Source organism: Gasterosteus aculeatus, chromosome 18 (genome assembly GCF_964276395.1).
Source record: "Gasterosteus aculeatus chromosome 18, fGasAcu3.hap1.1, whole genome shotgun sequence".
In the NCBI taxonomy this organism is placed as follows: domain Eukaryota; kingdom Metazoa; phylum Chordata; class Actinopteri; order Perciformes; family Gasterosteidae; genus Gasterosteus; species Gasterosteus aculeatus.
Window position 1 is genome coordinate 10,044,103 of NC_135706.1, and position 20,346 is coordinate 10,064,448.

Here is a 20,346-nt window from a genome sequence, read left to right on the forward strand (position 1 = left end):
AATATATAATAATTTTAAAAAGGCTCACTATACACTGCAACATGTCCATAGGTTGTTTGTACACCTGTATTTTAAATTTAGCTCATACACAATTCTCTTATAATAAAAATCTGAGAATATGTGAGTCAGTCTTTTTCTATAACACTAGCTATTGTGAAATCAGAGGTGCTATCCAAATTATTTACTGAAGCAAAAGTAATAAAACAGAAAACAAATGTAAAAGTGCTAAAAAGGTATAAATAAGAAAATAACTCATACCTGAAAATAAAGTTGTAACATGTTGTACTATACATTAAAAATAGTACTCAACGTGCAAAGTTTGTGTAAAACAGTAAGTAGGTAAAGTAAATCCTTACGAGTTAATCTATCCTACTCAAACGGGAGAAAACAATATCACAAAAGCAAAGGATGATTAACAGAATATTTAATCCCAGCTTTATATAATTATTAATAAACATAATCACATTCTTTGAGGCATGTTGAACCGTAAAGCAGCTGCAACACCACAAGTACTTTTCTTAAATACGAAAAATGAAGTATAGTATCTACGAAGTAGAGTTGGTGACAGATATTTTTATTGACTTTCCCAAAACAGTACCGTTTGTTTTCTTACATTCTGTATTGTTTTTCCTCACAAAAAACACTGTATCAACTATAAATTATGCAATTACATCAACAACCAAACGTGGCACATTAATTATTTTCCTTCTCTATGGTATCATAGATTTATTCAAGTTATAATAAAGAAAGAAGATGCTCAGGCTGGTTAGAGAACAATAACCTAAATCAGAGGCACATGAGAGGATGGGAGGTGGGGGGGTTAACCAGTGTAGCACAATGCATTCCTGTCCTGTAAGTCAGCAAAAAGCCCAGCAACAGCAGGCCGAGAGGAATGTGACTTTTACCCCAATGTAACCAGTTGATATAAAAGATTACTCTTTTTAAACTCAGATCCGTCTTGTAGTCTTTCAATGAGCCACAGAAGAAAAATCATGTTTTGAGAGAAATTTGAAGAAAACAAACTCCCTTCGTAAACCACGTTTTAAACCTGGATTCCCGGCATTGCAACACTCGCTGTAAGTGATGTTCATTCCCGTCATACGAACCAGCACTCCTCGCATTGTGTAAAAGACGACAGCAACACAACACTGTTGTTAACGTCAAAGCAGCAACATTATTTTTGACAGAATTAGTTGGAGCTACATATGTTGGAACGTTTGTAGCTGTAAACAAACATTTTATCATTTTGCAATTTACATGTATTGTTTGATCTAGTCTTTTAGGTCAAAAGAAATACCCCTTTTTAGGTTCGTGTAAATATTAAACAACTTTGATTTTAAAATAGTATATTATTAGAGTTTGGAATAGCAGTAAATCACATGTGAGCGTGTGCTACTGGCTCACACAGCCTTCTTTTCACGATACTTTCAAAGAAAAAGCGTTTCACTGAGCGAAGCACTCACATGCTTAACCATCTCACATGCTCCATTTCCTCTTGGAGATATTGCCATCATACCTGTAAACAAAGCGGTAACTATAGGGAAATTGACGGACAGGTCTTGAGTCTTTGAGACTGAAGAGACAGCTCATATCAGATTTAGTTGGTAGGAAACATGGTGGGATACTGTCGGAAATGGTGAGCTGTGATGACGAAGCAGCTCCCCTCCCTTGCTTGCTGCACTATTTATAGGCTACAATGTATTTTCCCTTGCAGTAGTTGTGTAATCCTTAAACAAAAAGTAACTTTTATGAATATCCTCCCCTATTGAGTCATTGTAGCCGTCAGCAAAGCAGGACATTTGTGGTAGAATCATGCTTAGCTAACTTAAACTGTACATTTAATGGAAACAATATATTGACCTATAAAACGTGCGTAATCACATATTCGTTCCCAGGAACCACAATGGTATTTAGCTTGTTGATAAAAAAAAAAAAACATTGTCAAAAACATTTCGTAATTTGGTTCCACCTGACTTCTTTAACTGTAAACGTAAGCGATGTTTTTCGCGTCAAACAGAACTTGTGCTGTGCAATTTCAAACTAAAAATATGTATTTACAACATAAACGAGTGCAATATTTGCTTATTACAAAGTAGGCTGTAACCTTGGCAGTAAGACAGTGGCCTTTGCAAACACAAAAAACAACAACAAGCCATTTAAGCCTATAGGCTCAAAAGCAGGCCTTTAGAAAAGGACGTGTCCACATTAGACAGGTGTGATTAGGGGGTCTCCTGACTTTGAAGTTTGTCCTTTTTACCCCTCTATCCCGATCACACCGGCATCATGTGACCTGCGAAGAACACGCCCGCGACCAGTGCGTTTCTCTCCCGCTTTCTCCCCCAAACACCGATTTTTCAGACTTTCACTCGCGTGTCTTCAAAACGACGTGTTTTGCAGTTCATTCGTTTTTTTGGCTCCACCGAAGTCTTCTGACGAGAAAGACAGTAACCAAACCACGGCCGTTGCCCCCGCACATGTTCGGACGCGTATCCCGGCCGGTGGAGGCGTCTCCGTCGGCGCGCGTCACGGTTCTCGCGGACCGCGTCGAATTCACATCAAAACACAGCAACCGAGACAACTTCCCGTTGCTATTTTTCGTTTCTGCAGAGACGCCTTTGTGGCCGTTTCGAACACCTCCCAGATCCCCTCCTTGGTCTTGGCGGAGCACTCCAGATAGTCGTATGCGCCAATGCGCGCGGCCATGGCGCGGCCGTCCTCCGCCCTCACGGGCTCCAGCTTCAGCCGGGACAGCTCGTTCTTCACGTTCTCGTCGTTGCGCATGTCCTTCTTGTTGGCCACCAGTATGATGGGCACGTTGGGGCAAAAATGTTTGATTTCGGGGACCCACTTTTCAGGGATGTTTTCCAGCGAGTCCGGGCTGTCCACGGAAAAGCACATGAGAATGACGTCGGTGTCCGGGTAGGAGAGGGGGCGCAGCCGGTCGTAGTCCTCCTGGCCGGCGGTGTCCCACAAAGCGAGCTGGACCTGCTTGTTTTCCACCTCGATGTCCGCCACGTACGTCTCAAACACCGTCGGGACGTACACCTCGGGGAACTCGTCTTTGCTGAATACGATCAAAAGACACGTCTTCCCGCACGCGCCGTCCCCGACCACCACTAGTTTCTTCCGGATGTCTGCCATTGCTGCCTCTGTCTCCCCCCCCCCCCCCTTTTCCTACCTCTCGCTCGAGTGTGGCATCAACACACACTGACCCGCTCCGGGTGCTTTTTTTTTTTCTTCTCCCCACTCCCTCGGCTTTTAAGTGCGACTCGTTCCGTGGGCCGCTCCCGTGCACCGACTACAGGACATTTACCAGCCGCCGCGGCGATCTCTTTATAAAGCGTTGGGTGGATTTCCTAAATTTAGCAGTCCAATGGGAAATAGGGAGGTGAGATCACAGCTCGCGCCGGAAGAGGTGATTGGGTCTCCTCGCCTTTCCTTCCTGCAGAAGGAGGGTTCGTGGACCACGAGGACCCACCCGATCCACGACCATCCCCAAATCGGCCGAATCCCATTGCGTGACCATTGCTTTTCTTTCTCTTATGGGCTTTTCCTCATCAAGCTATTTCCCCTATCCTGAATATAGTTTTTTACTGTTGTGTGTGTTTTGTTTATTTTATATGTAATATTGTATACAGCAATGAATCAACTAACACCCCTTTTTTTACTTCACTGAGACGTTTGATATTCAGCAACAATGTGACCGAGTTTTAGAGAGAAACAGGGGAAGCGCCCATTCATTAAAACATCGCGTTGCCAAGCACATTATACGCACGCATGTCATCCCCCCCACATGGTCCGCGATCGGTAACATGTTGGGAGGCAAATTTACACATCGACTGTCATACGCATGTCTACGTAGTTCACGCTATTTACAGGGAGGGGGCACTAGCGCAGGAAACCTCCTAGCTTTGACTATCAAGCGAGCCTCGCTAAATCACCGCTCGCTCTCCCGAGGAAACAAAAACAATTTAGAATCGGGTCGACGGCGTGCGACGAGCACAGACCCGCTCTCGAGACGAAGACGCGTGAGTATGTCCCCTCGCTTTGTCCGCGTCGAAAGCAAGAATTCCGCGCGAATCAATTGATTTTAATCGCCGACAGTCGTGGTGCGAGTGTTTCCCCTTTTGTTTAGCGGTTAAGGCCCCTCTGTTTGGAACTTGTAGGGGGGCCATGTTGTTTAGCCACTGAGTGTTTGGCTGGTGTCTTAGCTCGCACAACACCCGAGTTGCAGATTAGCATGTGCTGGCACTTGCATCGGCTATTAGGTTTTTTTTATTTGGCTCGTTGCATCCAGTTGAATAGAACCCCTTTAACCAAGCAATAGCTGCCTCTCCCTCTTTAAATTGGAGCACACAAGCCTACTGTAATGCAATGGTAAATAAAATTAACTTTGATGTGTAGCATCGTCCACCAATGATAAACAGAGCAGGCCTGCTGCGGTTAGCGTTAGCTTGATAGCCAAATGAGCTCGCTAGTGCTCTGTCTCGCGTAGTAGCATTAGCTAACAATAAACATGACCAATTTCTACCGGTGTCCGGAATTGACCGGATATGAATAACTAGGTAGTATGGCAATATGCAACGCGTCGGCAAACTTTGATCCATTGGCAATTTTGAACCACTGTGCACGTAAGGTAAATGTGCAGCCAACGCCGTAAGTTAGCTTGCTAATTAGCAGCGGACACTCTGGCTAGGTTAGCTACACTAGCTAGCCATTACCGAAAGGCTTGAACATCGGTCAGCCGTAATGGCCAGTTATGTTAGCTGTTGTTGTAGCTATCCATATATATTTTCCAGGCAGCGACAGCGCTTTATTTTGTTAAAAAAAATGGCTGTGTAATGTGATAACGACGCTTGTCTTGCAATTATTAGCAACGTCAATGGTGGCGGTGGTCATTATCACCAAGCTAGCGACAACGTTACCTAGCGTTAGCATTCTTCATCTTGCAAGACCACCAACATGTCTGTAATGCACCTGGGTTGTTTTTTTTTTTTTTGCTGTCCATTCTTAAACGGGCTAAATTACACTCCCAACTGTATGTTTATAACACATTCTCGGACAATACAACAAGCCAATTTGCATATCCAAGGCGACGTTCACACTAACCAACATTTCAATCTTCAACAGCCATGATGTGAAGCTAGCAATAAAGGAAATGGTCATATTCATGCAAAAAAAAACACAACTATTCCAGTACTATGCTTTTGGCTGCCTCCTTATCCTGAAGTGTATTTCCAAAGTTAGAATGATCCCATTCCTCACTTGTTAAGGCCACATGGTGTAACTTGCAGCTTCCATAACTCCATTGCATACCTTACTTATACAGTAGCCTCTCTGTCACGTTTAGATGTGGGGGCTCGTTGACTTTATTCGGATATGAAAAGTAATTTTAACCATCCGACTTAATTGTGTCAGGCCGCTCAAATCAATCCATGCAAGACGTCAAAAAGGGGCCAATGTAACAACTCTTCACGTTCTTGTCAACTTAAAACCTGTATGCTGTTCTCTGCAGGCTTTCCCGGGGAATGAGCGTTCCATGCAGCATCCTAGGTATGAATGACGTGGCCTGGCAGGAGACAAGAGGTGGGATGCTGCATGCAAATGGTGCTCCTGAGACTGGAGGTGTCCGAGTTCACGTAGGGGGAGCTGGACAGGCTTCTGGAGTCCCACATTTACAGGGCATGGAGAGGGTTGTTAACCCCACCCCAGGTACCCCGCAGCCTCCACTGAGTGGACGATCTCAGGATGACGCCACAGTTGGATATTTCTTTCAGAGGCAGCCCGGAGAGCAGCTCGGAGCTTGCACACCCAGCAAACATCGCTGGCCAACCGGTGATGCCAATCATGTCGATCAGGTAAAGGGTCTTCAGTCATGAGCCAGCTATTGTTTAAAGTATCTCATGTGTGGCCTTCCAATTAGTGCTTTTAGCTTTGTTTGTTTTTTTACATCAGTTTTTGTTTTGTTTCAGGTCCGTGCTGCGGATGAAATGAACTATGACTTCCAAGCTCTCGCTTTGGAGTCAAGGGGCATGGGAGAGGTAAGGTTTTTTTTTTTTTTTTCAGTCAAATCAGTCTTTTTCTACATTACAGTAAAAGAATAAATTCGTATGAAACTCTGTGTATATTGTGTTGGGGGCAAGTGAGTTTATTTGATTACATTACTGCACTGAAGAGGTTGAAATTATTAGGGTAAAAATGCAATCGCTAAAGCCTCTAAATACATCGAAACACTTTTGCTGAAAGTGAGAAAATGTTGAACTTGCCATTACTACAGCAGACAACTATTAAGACTGTAAAATTGAAACCTAACCACCTAACATTGTTACATTATAGAAAAGTGATCTTACAAAAGATGTGCACTTTATGTTTAGCTTCTGCCTGCAAAGAAACTCTGGGATTCTGATGAGCTGGCCAAGGATGGAAGGAAAGGCATGCTTCTCGGAGAGGAGTGGAGGGACAATGCATGGGGATCATCTCGTGAGTGGCTCTTATATCTCTGTATATTATATTCTCAAATCAGTTTGTTTTTTTTCTTCAGGAGAAGGGATTCAATTTTAGACCTGGTTCCTGCCTCATCTGATGCGTTTTACCTGAATCCATGTTGATGTTTACCCAGCTATAGTTTATGTGCACATTTATCAAGATATTTGATCACCGCTTTTCATACAGATCATTCAGTGTCCCAGCCAATCATGGTGCAGCGACGGCCGGGCCAGAGTTTCCACGGTAACGGTGATGCCAATTCCGTGCTCTCACCTCGCTCAGAAGGTGGCGGCCTTGGGGTGAGCATGGTGGAGTACGTTCTCAGTTCTTCCCCTGGGGACAAGATGGATGGTCGTTACAGGAATGGTGGCTATGTAAGTTGACCTTCACCCCTGACTCTTAAGAAGGTGCTCATGCTCTAGAGCTGCAACTAACGATTATTTTTGTTATCGACTATTTACCACAGTGTAGGAGCGTGGAAACAAAGCGAAAAGTATTCCTTTTGTGTGACCGTTAATTTCCATTCAATCACTTTGGATTTTGAACTTCACATGTATTTGAGTAAGTTAATACAAATGTAATCATCATTATAAATGCATTGAATGTTGTTCTCCAACATTTAAGTGTAAACCTTACGATAAGCAAACATGGCTGGCGTTACTTTAGTTAGGTAAACTTACCCATGAGGAGAAGACGTGGGGGCTCCAGCACGTTTTTAAATGTCTGTGTTGCCGTCATGCTTCTTCTTTTCCTTGGTGCTTGTAGACAATAGAAGCAATAGCGCCCGACGCACTTCCTGTAATGTATTGCAATGCTGAATGAAAAAGGCCGTATCGCTGAATCTTTTTATAATATACGAAGAGTCGACAAAGATAATCCGCGTCGATGTTTTTTTAATAATCAATGTCGTCGACTAATCGTTGCAGCCTTATCGTGCACACTCACTTATCCTAAACGGGAGACTGTAGTCTTTAATTGTTTTTCTATATGTCTAAAGGGTGGAGGAGACGTTGACCAAGATGGGAGAGAGAAGATTGATGTCCAAGAGAAAGTCTCCCCCTATGAAGAGGACAAGAGCCCAGAGATGAAGGTTGGAGATGAGAATGATCCGGCTAAAGCCAACGGAAGAGGTCTACTTAACGGCATGGAGAGGGACTGCAAAGACTTCCAGTATGTGTGCCTTTATTTTATTTTTTTTCTTCACAGTAAAATGAGTTTAACATCGACAGATAATTTGAAGCTTTAAGAATATGGTGATTTTACATTCTGGCTTTGAAGTGTATCTTCCAGCCGTCATATGGAAGCCTTTTTCTTTTTTTAAATCCTCCCCATTTCAGAATGCTCAAAGCTATATTAAAGGTGCTGTAATGATTCAGTGAATTCTCTCATTGCATCAAAGATACTGAAATGATCACAATAAGTGAGTGAATATAAATGTTAGGGTCTTAATTCTTCTTTACCGAGGCAAAGTGGGTTTTATCCTAAAATGATCTTTTACACTTCTTTTACTTTCCTAGTCCGACTCCTGGGAGCCGCCAGGCTTCCCCCACAGAGGCTGTGGAGAGAATGGGTCCCATTCAGTCAGGTTTGGAGATGATGGGACAGCACCACCCACATGCCTTCCAACAACACAACCCTGCCCAAAACAAGGCCCCTGAGGACTTCCAGAGCCAGGAGGCCCAAAACATGGGAGGTATGGAGCAACAGGCCGGTGTCGAGTCCCTCCAGTTTGACTATGCCGGTAACCAGATTCAGGTGGACTCCTCAGGCACTCCAGTAGGATTGTTTGACTACAACTCACAGCAGCAGGTTGGTCGACAAACGGATCACATCTTTCAACTATCAAACTGTAAATTTGATTAACAGATTGTGATATTTGTTTCCCACCCCCCAGTTGTTCCAGAGATCTAATGCCCTGACTGTGCAACAGCTATCCGCAGCTCAGCAACAGCAATATGCCCTGGCTGCAGCTCAGCAGCAGCATCTCGGTAAATGTGACAGTTCTCTTGTGGTTGTCGTGCGGTTTGCAGTGTAATATAGTGCCACCACTCTTCAGCTATCTTCTCCATTTGCATAGCCTTTGACATGGAGAAAGTTATTATATTACTGTTCCTTTTATTACCCAGCTGGCCTTGCTCCTGCCTTTGTGCCAAACCCTTACATCATCAATGCTGGCCCCCCTGGAACGGACCCATACACTGCCGCTGGGCTGGCCGCTGCAGCCTCGCTTGGAGGTGATCAGAAGGCACTTTTTCAAGGGATATTTTTATCCCTTGTGTTCAGATGTGTTTTCTTTATACACAGTGCTGTTGTCAAAAGTCCAGATAAAAGTTAGTTATCAGTTGTACAAAATACGTGAGAAACATCCAAATACCTTCCACAGGTCCCACAGTGGTTCCACCACAGTACTATGGTGTTCCTTGGGGGGTGTATCCAGCCAACCTTTTCCAGCAACAGGCTGCATCATCTGCCAATCACTCAGCTAATCAGCAAGCATCCAATCAGGGACCAGGGCCGGGCCAACAACAGGTAGGAAGTGGTGTGCTTGTATTACAAACTTGCCCTTTAAGGTAAAACTACCATTTATCTGTTGTATATGCTCAGATCTATTCACTCAAAAAGCTGGAGATTCAATCTGTCATTAGCACAATGACCGCATCGTTATGTTCTCCAGGTGATGCGCCAAGGAAACAACCAGCGACCTCTTACACCTGGCCAAGGCCAACAGAGTCAACAGGAATCTCTGGCGGCAGCAGCAGCAGCAGCAGCAGCAGCGGCTGCTAACCCTGCGTTGGCATACGCAGGAATGTCTGGTTGGTAGACCGCCTCGTACAGCCACCAAATAGCCATAGACACGTTTTGACCCTGCTGCATGTTGTTGAACTGCCCTTTATGTGTGCAGAATTGTTTTCATATGTATACACAAGATATATATGTATACCTTTTCCGTTAACGCTAAAAATCTGTTTTATTTTCTTCTCTAATTGTTTGAACAGTAGTATAGCTGCAGACTTGATCACGCTAGACTGTTTTCCATGCACACAAATGACTTATCAAAAATACATCCCTGTCTAAAATGAAATACCATTGGAAATGATTTGGTTGTTCGAGCCAACTGTTGCTATCAGCTGTCTGGCTGGTCGGATTCGGGTGTCCTGGTCTGGGTTGCTTACACGTGATCTGCTGTTCTAGAAAAAGCAAAGTGAACTAGAGTAATCTTAGTACCATCCAATTTACCTGCAACTGCTCAATTTGTGGAATTGTGTGATCAAACTGTACTTTTCATGGTCGCCTCCCTTGTGACCTGCCCAAGACACACCTGTGCAATAGCATGCTGAACACTCATTTAAATATATTACACCTGTCATGTGAACCAAAATTTGAGCGAAATGTTTTTTTTGTGTGCATAGAAAGTTTTAGTATTGCATTTTTATTATAGAAATCTTTCATTGCTGACGCTCATTATGTTATCTTTTTAGGCTATCAGGTTTTGGCCCCTGCAGCCTATTATGACCAGAACGGGGCCTTGGTGATGGGCCCTGGTGCCCGAGCTGGTCTAGGCGGGCCTGTTCGTCTCGTCCAGACCCCTCTCCTCATCAACCCTGCAGCGGCACAAGCTGGTCAGTAGTCCACTAGTTGCCATAATTTGCAGTATGTGGATCCACTCGTCTTTCCTAATTTATGCCGCTGAGGGTCTTCCTGACCTCAGTTCCCCTTTATACACCTCACACTTTCATCTCTCTCTCCCCACCAGCAGCTGCTGTGTCAGCATCTGCCTCCGGTAACATGTCTGGTCCTCCAGGCAGCGGTCTATACCGCTCAATGGCTCAACAGCAGCAGCAACATCAGCAGCAGCAGCAACACCACCACCACCAACATCAGCAGCAGCAGCAGCAGCAGCAGCAGCAGCAGCATCAGCAGCAGCAGCATCAGCAGCAACAACATCAGCAGCAGCAGCAGCAACAACATCAGCAGCAGCAGGCTCCCCCACCCAGCGGTGGCCTGCCCTCCAGCTCATTTTACGGCTCTGGATCAGTCCCCAACACTTCTCAGAGCAGCTCCCTTTTCTCACACACCTCTGCCGCGCAGCCGCCGCAAACCACCTCGCTGGGCTTCAGCAGTACCGGTGGATCCCTCGGCGTTGGCCTGGGCTCTGCTCTCGGAGGCTTTGGCTCTTCTGGTCAGTGACTGAGACCAGCTGCACAACGATTGAGAGGCTTTTTCTGAGTGTTTTCTCAACCGTTTTTTTCTTTTTCTTGCAGTGTCCAGCTCCACCAGTAGCAATGTTTCTCGCAGGGACTCCCTGCTGGCAACCTCGGATCTATACAAACGCGCCGGCAGCAGTTTAACTCCCATCGGCCAGCCCTTTTACAACAGCCTGGGTTACTCCTCTTCGCCCAGCCCCATTGGTCTCACACCAGGTCACTCTCCACTTACTCCTCCCCCTTCTCTGCCCTCCTCACATGGATCCTCTAACAGTCTTCACCTAGGTAGGCCTAATACTCCTGGTAACAGCTAAAGATGTTTTTTACTTATTCGATCTGACTGCCTGTGAAATATCCGTCCCAAGGCGTTCTGTTTGAGGATAATTTGCAACTGAAACTACGACTGCTACAGCATCCGGTTATTCTCTAATCCTAGGTGGCCTGACAAATGGGAGCGGCCGTTACATTTCTGCCGCTCCTGGAGCTGAGGCCAAGTACCGCAGTGCCGGGGGGACGTCCAGTCTTTTCAATTCCAGCAGCCAGCTATTCCCTCCGTCTCGGCCTCGCTACAGTCGTTCTGATGTCATGCCGTCTGGACGCAGCCGCCTACTGGAAGACTTCAGGAACAACCGCTTCCCGAACCTCCAACTCCGTGACCTGCCCGGCCACATGGTGGAGTTCTCTCAAGACCAGCATGGATCGAGGTGGCTGCGAAGGGCTTTTTAAACCGCAAACCTAAAATAGTGCACTTTCTTGCTGAACTAAAATCTCACAAGCTTCTTATCACTGCTTTTTTTTGTTTTGTTACATCTGTCTAGATTTATCCAGCAGAAGCTAGAGAGGGCCACTCCAGCCGAGAGGCAGATGGTGTTTGGAGAGATTCTGCAGGCGGCATACCAACTGATGACTGATGTATTTGGGAACTATGTCATCCAAAAGTTCTTTGAGGTTGGCACCGTTTAATTTCACCCAAGGGTCATTCAAGTAAAAACGGGAATGAGGTGATTGTAATATTTCTGTAGCATGTTTACAATAGTCTGATTTGTGTGTTGCAGTTTGGAAGTGCAGACCAGAAGCTGGCTTTGGCGACGCGCATCCGTGGCCACGTCCTTCCACTGGCTTTGCAGATGTATGGTTGTAGGGTCATTCAGAAAGCCCTGGAGTCCATTTCCTCAGACCAGCAGGTAATTGTAAGTGAGATTATACTTCTCTATGACGTTTTTGCCAGCCGTGTTTTTTTTCTTTCATGTCTCAGTCAACACGGTGACGTCTGTTGAGATTCTGCCCTCTTTATCTTCACTTCAGAGCGACATTGTCCGTGAGCTGGATGGCCACGTGTTGAAGTGTGTCAAGGACCAAAATGGCAACCATGTGGTGCAGAAGTGTATAGAGTGTGTCCAGCCTCAGGCCCTACAGTTCATTATCGAGGCCTTCCAAGGACAGGTGGGTTTAATCATACATTATGCATGATTAAAGTTTTTTTTGAGTTTTCCATTTCACAGGTTTGTCCTCTGTTATGCTCACTTTATTAAACTTACGTATTCTGAAACAAGACAGTCTTTTTCCAACACTTTATTTTGCATTTGATAATAGAAACTCATAATCGCACCATGATTAAGTTCAAATCAAACAGCTGTATATTTCTAGTTTTTATTTGACTTTCCCTTGCAGGTGTTTGTGCTCTCCACACACCCTTATGGCTGCAGAGTAATCCAAAGGATTTTGGAGCACTGCACCCAGGAGCAGACTCTACCCATCCTGGAGGAGCTGCATCAGCACTCTGAACAGCTGGGCCAGGTGAGCACATCAGTCACCACATCTCTCTAATTGACGGCGCCCTCGTTGTTAGCCGTGAATGGTCATTGTGGAGATATCTGCTTGTCATTTGTATTTTCTGGTTTCCTTCATCTTTGAACATTTCATATTTTCAGCTTGTCGTTGTTCTTGTGTAGTTGTGGTCTGCTAATTGTAAGGATGAGTGTATTTGTACTGTTGCCTGTCATTGCATCGGATGTATGTGATTATCTAAACATCCACCCTGCCCCCCCCTCCCCTCACTTATTCCATCTAGAAATATCAAGGCGTATCATTGGAGATGACACCCAAAACATATTATACGGTGTCCCGCGATGCACTGTTCAAGGTCAGAGCGATTTGCCTCTCACGCGGATGTCCTTGTCCTCCCTTCCTCTTTCCCCCCTTTTAAAAAAACAAAACTTCTTTTGATAAGAATCTTATTTAACCTCTAAATAGTTCTAAAAACTTCTGGCCTTCTTCTAACCCTCCGAATCGCCTTTTTTTCCTTATCCTGGGTTATGCCACAGAGGATCACAAGACACAGGCTTCCCTGCTGTCGGTTGATCCCTCTCCTTGGCCTAAAGCATCCTCTGATTAATCTTTTTCTGTTTCATCACTTTTACTTCACTGTCATCGTATGATGTTGGCTTCCAGAGTTCAAACCTCAAAGGACAGCTTGAGTTGTTTAAACACTTCACTTTGAGCATTTCGCTGGACCTAAAGTCCGGTAGCAGACTAATGCAGGTTTATGTTAAAACACACAGGACATGGATTTAAAGGGAAATACTACTAAATTAAAGTTGGCGGGTTTATTACCTACTAAACAAATTTGAACAGGATGAATTCAGAGAGGTGTCATTTGTTGCTTGGTCAGGTGAGTTCCTGCCTCCCTCGTCACACTAAGATGACTCCCATAGCCGTCTATCACCCCTTCCTGGAGGGGACGCTATCGGTTGTTTGTCCGTTCAGCAATACTCCAAACCAGCAGCATCTGTTTTGTGATGACGTGGGGTGTGTCACTCATTTGTCTACACATCATTGAGAAGATGCATGATTATCTCACACAAATTAAGACAGAAAGTCGTGCATGAGCGTCAGAGTTGAGGGTGTCGCACGGGTTCGTGTTATTCGTTGAATAATTGAATGGCTTTTTACCTTGAGCTCACACCTCCTCTGCCCCCTGCAGGATCAGTATGGTAACTACGTCATTCAGCATGTTTTGGAGCACGGCCGACCAGAAGACAAAAGCAAGATAGTCGCTGAGGTTCGTGGAAAGGTCCTGGTCCTCAGTCAACACAAATTTGCAAGGTAAGTTGGTAACACCAACTTTTGATGTTGACTCACTAACAGGCACAAATGGAAAGAGAAAACTCTTTGAAGTTATGAATTGGTTATTGAAGCTTTCATCTTTCTCCTCAGCAACGTTGTGGAGAAATGTGTGATCCACTCTTCTCGTGCCGAGAGGGCTCTGCTGATCGACGAGGTGTGCTGCCAGAAGGACGGGCCCCACAGCGCCCTGTACACCATGATGAAGGACCAGTACGCCAACTATGTTGTTCAAAGAATGATTGACATGGCAGAACCAGCGCAGCGCAAGATCATTATGCACAAGGTTGGTAATCTGTGTGATCATGCAGATATCGAAGGGGTGGACTTATATTCAACACATTTACACTTGGTTCTTTGTCAATACAATGAAACATTATGGTGATTATGTCTTGCATCAGAAAACCTTATGGATTCCAGCCACATCCACACCTACATTGCAGTGATCAATTAGCCCAAGTTGTACGTTGCCCGATAATCAAATCATAAATATAATCATATATTTCAGCATATATATTTCTTTGACCCCATTGGTTTTAGGCTAGTTGAATTGAATGTGTTGTTCTGCCATAGTCAGAGCCAACTCCTGTATTGATAGTTGGTAACCAACTCTCCAAATCCCATAAATATTCAATACACTATTGTGAAGAACCTGCATGAACCAGTGAATCTTTAGGATTGTTGCATCAGAAATGTCTTAAATTGATGAATGGAATCTCCGCTCTAATCTGCTGACCTTCACCCTCTACAGATCCGTCCTCACATTGCCACTCTACGCAAGTACACCTACGGGAAGCACATTCTAGCCAAGTTGGAAAAGTACTACATGAAAAGCGGATCTGAGCTCGGTCCCATCGGTGGCCCAACCAATGGCCTCATGTAGTCTCGTCGACACAGTGGGCCCGTCAAGGAGTGGGGTCCCCCCCCCCCCCCCCCCCCCCGAGCCTTACCCTCCATCCCGTCCCCCACCTGTTCTGAGAGTTGCTCCTTAGACAAAGGGGTTAGCCTTTGAAAGCCTCTGTTATCCCATTTTGAGGGAATTACCAAAAAAAAAGGACACGTCAACTTCACCTAAGAACGCTGTGACAACTGACTCCTGCCACTCTGCCGCCCCTGGTGCAGGGCCCCCAGCGTGGCCCCCCCAGGGGATGCACAGTCAGCAGGCAGATTTTATGTTTCTTTTCTCTTTTTCCTGGGTAAAGCACAAGCCCATTGTTAATGATGTAATTGGTGTATTTGACTGGTTTTCATATTATCTTGTACATTTAGTTTTTTACCTTGTAAATTCTCTGTAGAAAAAGAAAAAAACGTATACACGTCGCTGAAATTTCCAATTCCTACAATTAACACCAGCAAGTGATTTTCTAAGGCTAAACAGAGTGATCCTTTTAAAAAAAAAAAAGCAAAACCAAGTCCTCTTGTTTTTGTAATCAGACTTTTGTCAGCTGTTCTCATTGAGTCTAGGCAATTGAATACTCTATTTGTACATTACCCTGTGAACAGTAAAGGTTTTCCCCACGCCAAAGCAGCTGAAGGATTAGTTGTTGTTGTTTTTTTTTTTTGTTTTTTTTTCAATGCACCACATGGAATGGGCTGATGTAGACCCCTGCGGTCGCAGGCGAGCACCATGCGTCCTGTGCCAGTCACCCACAGGTCTTCGAGACCAGTTAGCGAGCTCCGCTTGGGGGTCGGTGCTTTCAGTCCAGGTGGTGTTTTCCAGCGGTGGCTTATTCCTCTTCAGGCTAACAGTCGGCCCGGTGGAATCTTCTAAACACTTTTTACTTTTTTTTTTTTCCTGGTACTAAATATTACAGACTGACCAACCTCAGCTGCTGCATCAACTGAACCCCCGATTGAGCCGCCTGTCCCTCATCAGAGATCACCTGGGGGAGGAGGGGTATGCAAAACAAATGCTGCCATTAACTTGTAGACTCAGCGCATGAGATTTGGTTGCGGCCGTATAATCCGAACATGAAATGACCAGTGGGGTGGGGGTTGTGGGACTGGGATATGTGTTGGCATGCTGTGACAGGTTTTAATCCTTAATGATTTTTTTTTTTTTTTTTCTCCTTTATCATATTTAGTGTGACATCTTATCTGTCTTGTACTTTGAGATGAACACTGCCCTAGAAACGGTATCTTTATGTACTGAATAATCATCTCTTGCGTAGAAGTAGTTGAACGATGTATAGCATCTTTATGTATGTGTGAGTTGTTGCTTTTGGGCTGGGGGCTCGCAGCGACGATGGGACCCCCACCGCTTGACGGTCAGAGTAGTCATTAAAAAAAAAAATGTTGTGAAGTGGTGCTTTTCCCAGTTCTGTCTATCTGAGGTGAATTGAACTAGTTTAGTGGGATAAGTTGGAGAAAGGGATGTTGAAAAGACCCTGTGCCCCCTTTTTTTTTTTTTTTTTTTTTTTTATTGGCTCTTTTTTTTTGGTTGATATGGAAGTGCATTGGTGGGGGGCCGTCGGGGCCATCAAAAGCGATACAATTCACCTGTAATGCTCGTAGTGATGGCTTCATATGAATACTTGTAGAATACATGTAGTATATGTGCAGTTATTAAGTGTAAAATTATTAGTTTAAATTGAGAAGAATATGTCTAGTTGTGGTGTTTTGACAGGCCTTGCTCTAAATTTGTAGTGATGCTTTTATTTCGTCTGTACAGTTGTACATTTTGTAAACGTTTATGCTGTAAATGGGATGTCTTTTACACTTTTTGGGGAGAAAAAGGCAAAAATGTGCATTTTGATGTGTGTATATTCATCACTCCTTTCCCCTTGAATATAATGTATACAGTTTTATTTGATTTATGTGTTATTTTAAAGGAAAAAAAATCTTAATGGCTTCACAATCTGGCATGTTTTTTTGTTTTTAATCTGTAATGGGAAAGGCCAGCCTCTATTTCTACTGGAGCTGTATAATCCACTGTTGATAGTATTTCTGAAGTGACAGTTTAAAAAAACTCTGTACTAAAATTGAGGCTGCATTTAGTCCTCTCTGATACATGGAAATTTCACAGGACTTGACAAGAATTATTTTTGTACAGATGAGTGCTGTATTTTGGAACAGCGTCTACCTTGTAAGCAAAAGCAATGTAACATATTGTCAATTATATAAATATAAACATATGAGTTTTGTCACACTGTCAAAGTCATGTACATTTTCAGGTGGCCTTATGTACATTTCCAGATGTTAGATTAAGAAAATCAAACTCATTTTTGGAAGCAGAATTGTGACTATGATTAAACTGTTCTTCTAACATTTGACCAGCCTTGTTGTGTTTTTTGTTTTTTTTCCTCCTGTTCTTTTTAAAGATATTCAGCCTAATTTGTATTATCTGTATGAGCTGCTACTATAACTGTGTCAGATATGGAATACATAGATATATTGTTTTATAGTTGCATTCCAACTTCAATGCAAAACAAATATCTGAAAGTATTTAAGTGATTTGCTCCACCTTGACTAGCCCCAATATTATAATGCCATAACGTTAATGCATCAATAATACATTCCATAATTGAGAAAATAAAAGCAAAAAATGTGCCTGTTTCCACATGCGCGTCTATCGCAGATGTGGGCGGGGTCTGTCGCAGATGTGGGCGTGGTCCGGGCACAGAGGTGGAGGCTCGCTTCAAACCCTTAAACAGCTCCTGAGCTCCTGTTGATCAGGACCAAATAAACTGAACTCCGACTCACCAGAAGAATGACAACGTCTTTGACCGTGTCTCTTATTTTAGCTTTGGGATTAATACATCCCATCTGTATGTCGGTAAGTCATTTTCCGTCCGTCCGTCCAGTGAATCTCGTGCTCACCTTCGTCACTTCCTGAATCAGCTGGTTGTATTGTGCGTGTAAAGGTGTGTTTGACTTTTACGATCGTCTTGGTGGTTTGCTCTTGAGTTTCTTTTAGAATCCACGAAGCGTTAAAGGTACTTGTATTTAATTTCCAATTGTCTAATTGGTACGTCCTCCTTTTATTCTATTTTATTTCAGTAGTGGCTGACACGCGCACGCGCCCCCCCCCCACACACACACACACACACACTGAAACATCCACACCTGTGGGAAAGTTCCTCTTGCTTTGTGTGAGAAAACTCATGCAAACATTTCGGAGAAACGAACCTTGGATCCATTTCATGTTAAACACAAGATGTGCTGCATCCAGTTAAGCATCAGTGCGTCCTCACAGATGTTTACTGGTGCATGTAGACATCGTGCGTGCAGCATATTAACGGTACATTTTATTTTCTGCTGGAGTTCTACGTGTTTGTCAAATGGGTGGAGTGACCATTTAATTCAAGCTCTGTTCTCTACTCGTTCAACTTGACCGATGATAACAATCGCATCACTCTTGAGTTTGTCAGCCACAGTGTTGCTTTAAAAGGGACTTTGTATCTGACCCATGATTCATTTCTTTATTGTCCTCGTAAGAAAAGTACATTGCTTCACCTCTTATCTGTTTTTTTATATATCTGATAATAAGACCGGAGTATTGTGGTGATCTGCATTCTGAAATACCCTCACTCCCCTTTCTCCATTAACTCAGCTTTCTGGCCAGCCTGAGGACTTAGAGGGGTCAGGATATGAATTCAGCGGTTCTGGTTCAGGGGGTTCGCCAGACCAAGGTAATGCTGAGTAAGATGCACAATGACTGTAAAATGATTATAATCCACTTATATTGCATAAGTTGTCTTTTTTATTTTTATTTGCATAATAAAACACAAAATTTGTCGCGCACTCTATCGCAGGTGAAATTGAAAATATCAATCATCAACCCAACAGCAAAGGAGCCAAGAATACTTGGATTGTATCCATACATGTATGGAGGTTTTCACGACTCATTATTTCTCCACTTTATAATATGGACAGCAGAGCAGGAAATAAAGTTCTCTGCTCATACTTTTGTTTTCAGGAAGATGCACACAAAGACGGCGGATCAGGATTTGTCATTGTGGCAAACAGCAAGAGTCCCTTAGAAAACAAAGAAATCGTCACCGGTACTTTGCAGTATGCTACGTTGCACTAACCAGAGAGATGTGCTGTGTGTGTGTTTGTATTCTAACTCAGCCATTTATGTTTACAGCTGTTGTCACGGGAGGAGTTATAGGAGTGGCCGCTGCAGTTTTACTGGGAGCAGTGTTAATCTACATGTGGAAGAAGAAAGATACCAGAGGATACATTCCGGGTCAACAACGGGCCTCAGATGCAGTTTATCATGGACCCAACAGGGAGGTAGTTGTTGTTTAACCTTAAACTTGCACAGCATGGTTTACGCTCTGAGGCCAATGTCTGTAACTACTGCAAAGGGGGTATTTGCTTGTTTTCTGGAGTGAAGGATGGGAAATGACAGTTACACTTGCACTTAAGGAAATGTAGCTGTAGTTTTTTATTTGATAGTATTTATAATTATTATGAAATATAAGAGCTCTTTATTTACTAATAATCTTTATTTATTACTAACACAAAACAATCAAATGGGTAAAACCAGATAAAAATAATATAAATAAATCAAATCAAATGTGTTGCATGTAAAAATGACAAGATTAAGCCACACAGCAAACGTTAGTCTTCAGAAGATTGGTTGCTGTGACTTTGAATTGCAGTTGTATGAATTGTACAGAAAATATTTAAGAGACCCTTTTTATGGAAAGGATTTTGGTGTCACAGTATGAAAATAGGTCTGCCATTAAATGTCATTATGGCAGCGCTGGACTTCACAAACTGTTACAACACAAGTTTGAGACTTCAGTCTTGTGTTCTTAACTATTAATCAAACTTTCCTAGACCATAAAAATATTATATTGGAATAAGTTCATTTAGGTGATGTTCCCCTATTAGTAACAGTTTTTCTAAAACCATGTCTACACGCCTTGTTTTACTAAATAAATAATCCATGTGATGTGACATATGAATGAAGAATTTAAGGGGAAACTCATGCGAGGGGTTTCCAATGGATGCAATGATGATCCGCTGCTGAAATATATGATTATATTTATGATTTGATTATCGGGCAACGTACAACTTGGGCTAATTGATCACTGCAATGTAGGTGTGGATGTGAGCGTGGCTGGTTGTCTAACTCTATGTGTAACGGCTAATGGATGGATGAATGTATGCCAAGAAATTCCATGCACTCTGTTTATATTACATGATTGTTGATACATTTGCCGTACAACTTTTAACCCTTGCATATCATAATGAAAGGCTCTTGTGTACATACCTTTGCACCTTGTGTGTTACACAATATATATATATACATATATAGCTAATTTGAGTATCGATGAGTGATTTTATGTGGAAATAGGTACTATGTATAATCAGAACTGACATAGAATTATCTGGGCAATAGGGCAATAATAATCTGTGGGCCCCTACTAAACCAGCATCTGATTCTCCTATCATCTTGCATTTTGTGCATTTTGTATATTTGTATTAATTCATGGTATTTTGATTAAATAAATGGTCCATGTAACATGGTTTTGCCTCTTGGCCCAGTCCATAATATGGGATTATTAAACTGATTGAT

The 20,346-nt window shown here is 43.3% G+C and overlaps 2 protein-coding genes across 2 annotated transcripts in view; both read left to right on the plus strand.

Moving 5' to 3' along the window:
- The window catches only part of LOC120807767 (apolipoprotein B-100), a 30,965-nt gene extending 13,879 nt beyond the window's left edge, over nt 1–17,086 (plus strand). The window contains 25 exon segments of the mRNA XM_078094076.1: nt 2,452–3,119; nt 3,662–3,917; nt 3,919–4,028; nt 5,516–5,858; nt 5,973–6,041; nt 6,375–6,480; nt 6,673–6,860; nt 7,484–7,656; nt 8,004–8,295; nt 8,381–8,474; nt 8,613–8,720; nt 8,870–9,015; nt 9,161–9,299; nt 9,966–10,106; nt 10,241–10,666; nt 10,749–10,976; nt 11,128–11,395; nt 11,510–11,639; nt 11,747–11,881; nt 11,997–12,134; nt 12,363–12,488; nt 12,763–12,834; nt 13,675–13,796; nt 13,908–14,100; nt 14,566–17,086. Coding sequence (XP_077950202.1) covers nt 2,452–3,119; nt 3,662–3,917; nt 3,919–4,028; nt 5,516–5,858; nt 5,973–6,041; nt 6,375–6,480; nt 6,673–6,860; nt 7,484–7,656; nt 8,004–8,295; nt 8,381–8,474; nt 8,613–8,720; nt 8,870–9,015; nt 9,161–9,299; nt 9,966–10,106; nt 10,241–10,666; nt 10,749–10,976; nt 11,128–11,395; nt 11,510–11,639; nt 11,747–11,881; nt 11,997–12,134; nt 12,363–12,488; nt 12,763–12,834; nt 13,675–13,796; nt 13,908–14,100; nt 14,566–14,697 — 4,803 coding nt within the window. The 3' untranslated portion in view covers nt 14,698–17,086.
- A 328-nt stretch (nt 17,087–17,414) lies between these two features.
- Nucleotides 17,415–20,296, plus strand: LOC144389363 (syndecan-3-like). The gene is made up of 5 exons (XM_078093166.1): nt 17,415–17,589; nt 18,367–18,445; nt 18,569–18,639; nt 18,733–18,817; nt 18,904–20,296. Exons 1-5 carry the CDS (start codon nt 17,524–17,526, stop codon nt 19,065–19,067), a joined length of 465 nt encoding a protein of 154 aa, XP_077949292.1. The 5' UTR covers nt 17,415–17,523; the 3' UTR covers nt 19,068–20,296.
- The last annotated feature ends 50 nt before the right edge of the window (nt 20,297–20,346 follow it).

Excerpts from the sequence above, each read along its gene's own strand:
- LOC144389363 (XM_078093166.1), top strand. The coding sequence starts at position 17,524 with ATGACAACGTCTTTGACCGTGTCTCTTATTTTAGCTTTGGGATTAATA. Across the intron at positions 18,640-18,732 it reads CTTGGATTGTATCCATACAT|GAAGATGCACACAAAGACGG; the intron begins GTATGGAGGTTT and ends TTTTGTTTTCAG. Across the intron at positions 18,818-18,903 it reads AAACAAAGAAATCGTCACCG|CTGTTGTCACGGGAGGAGTT; the intron begins GTACTTTGCAGT and ends TTATGTTTACAG.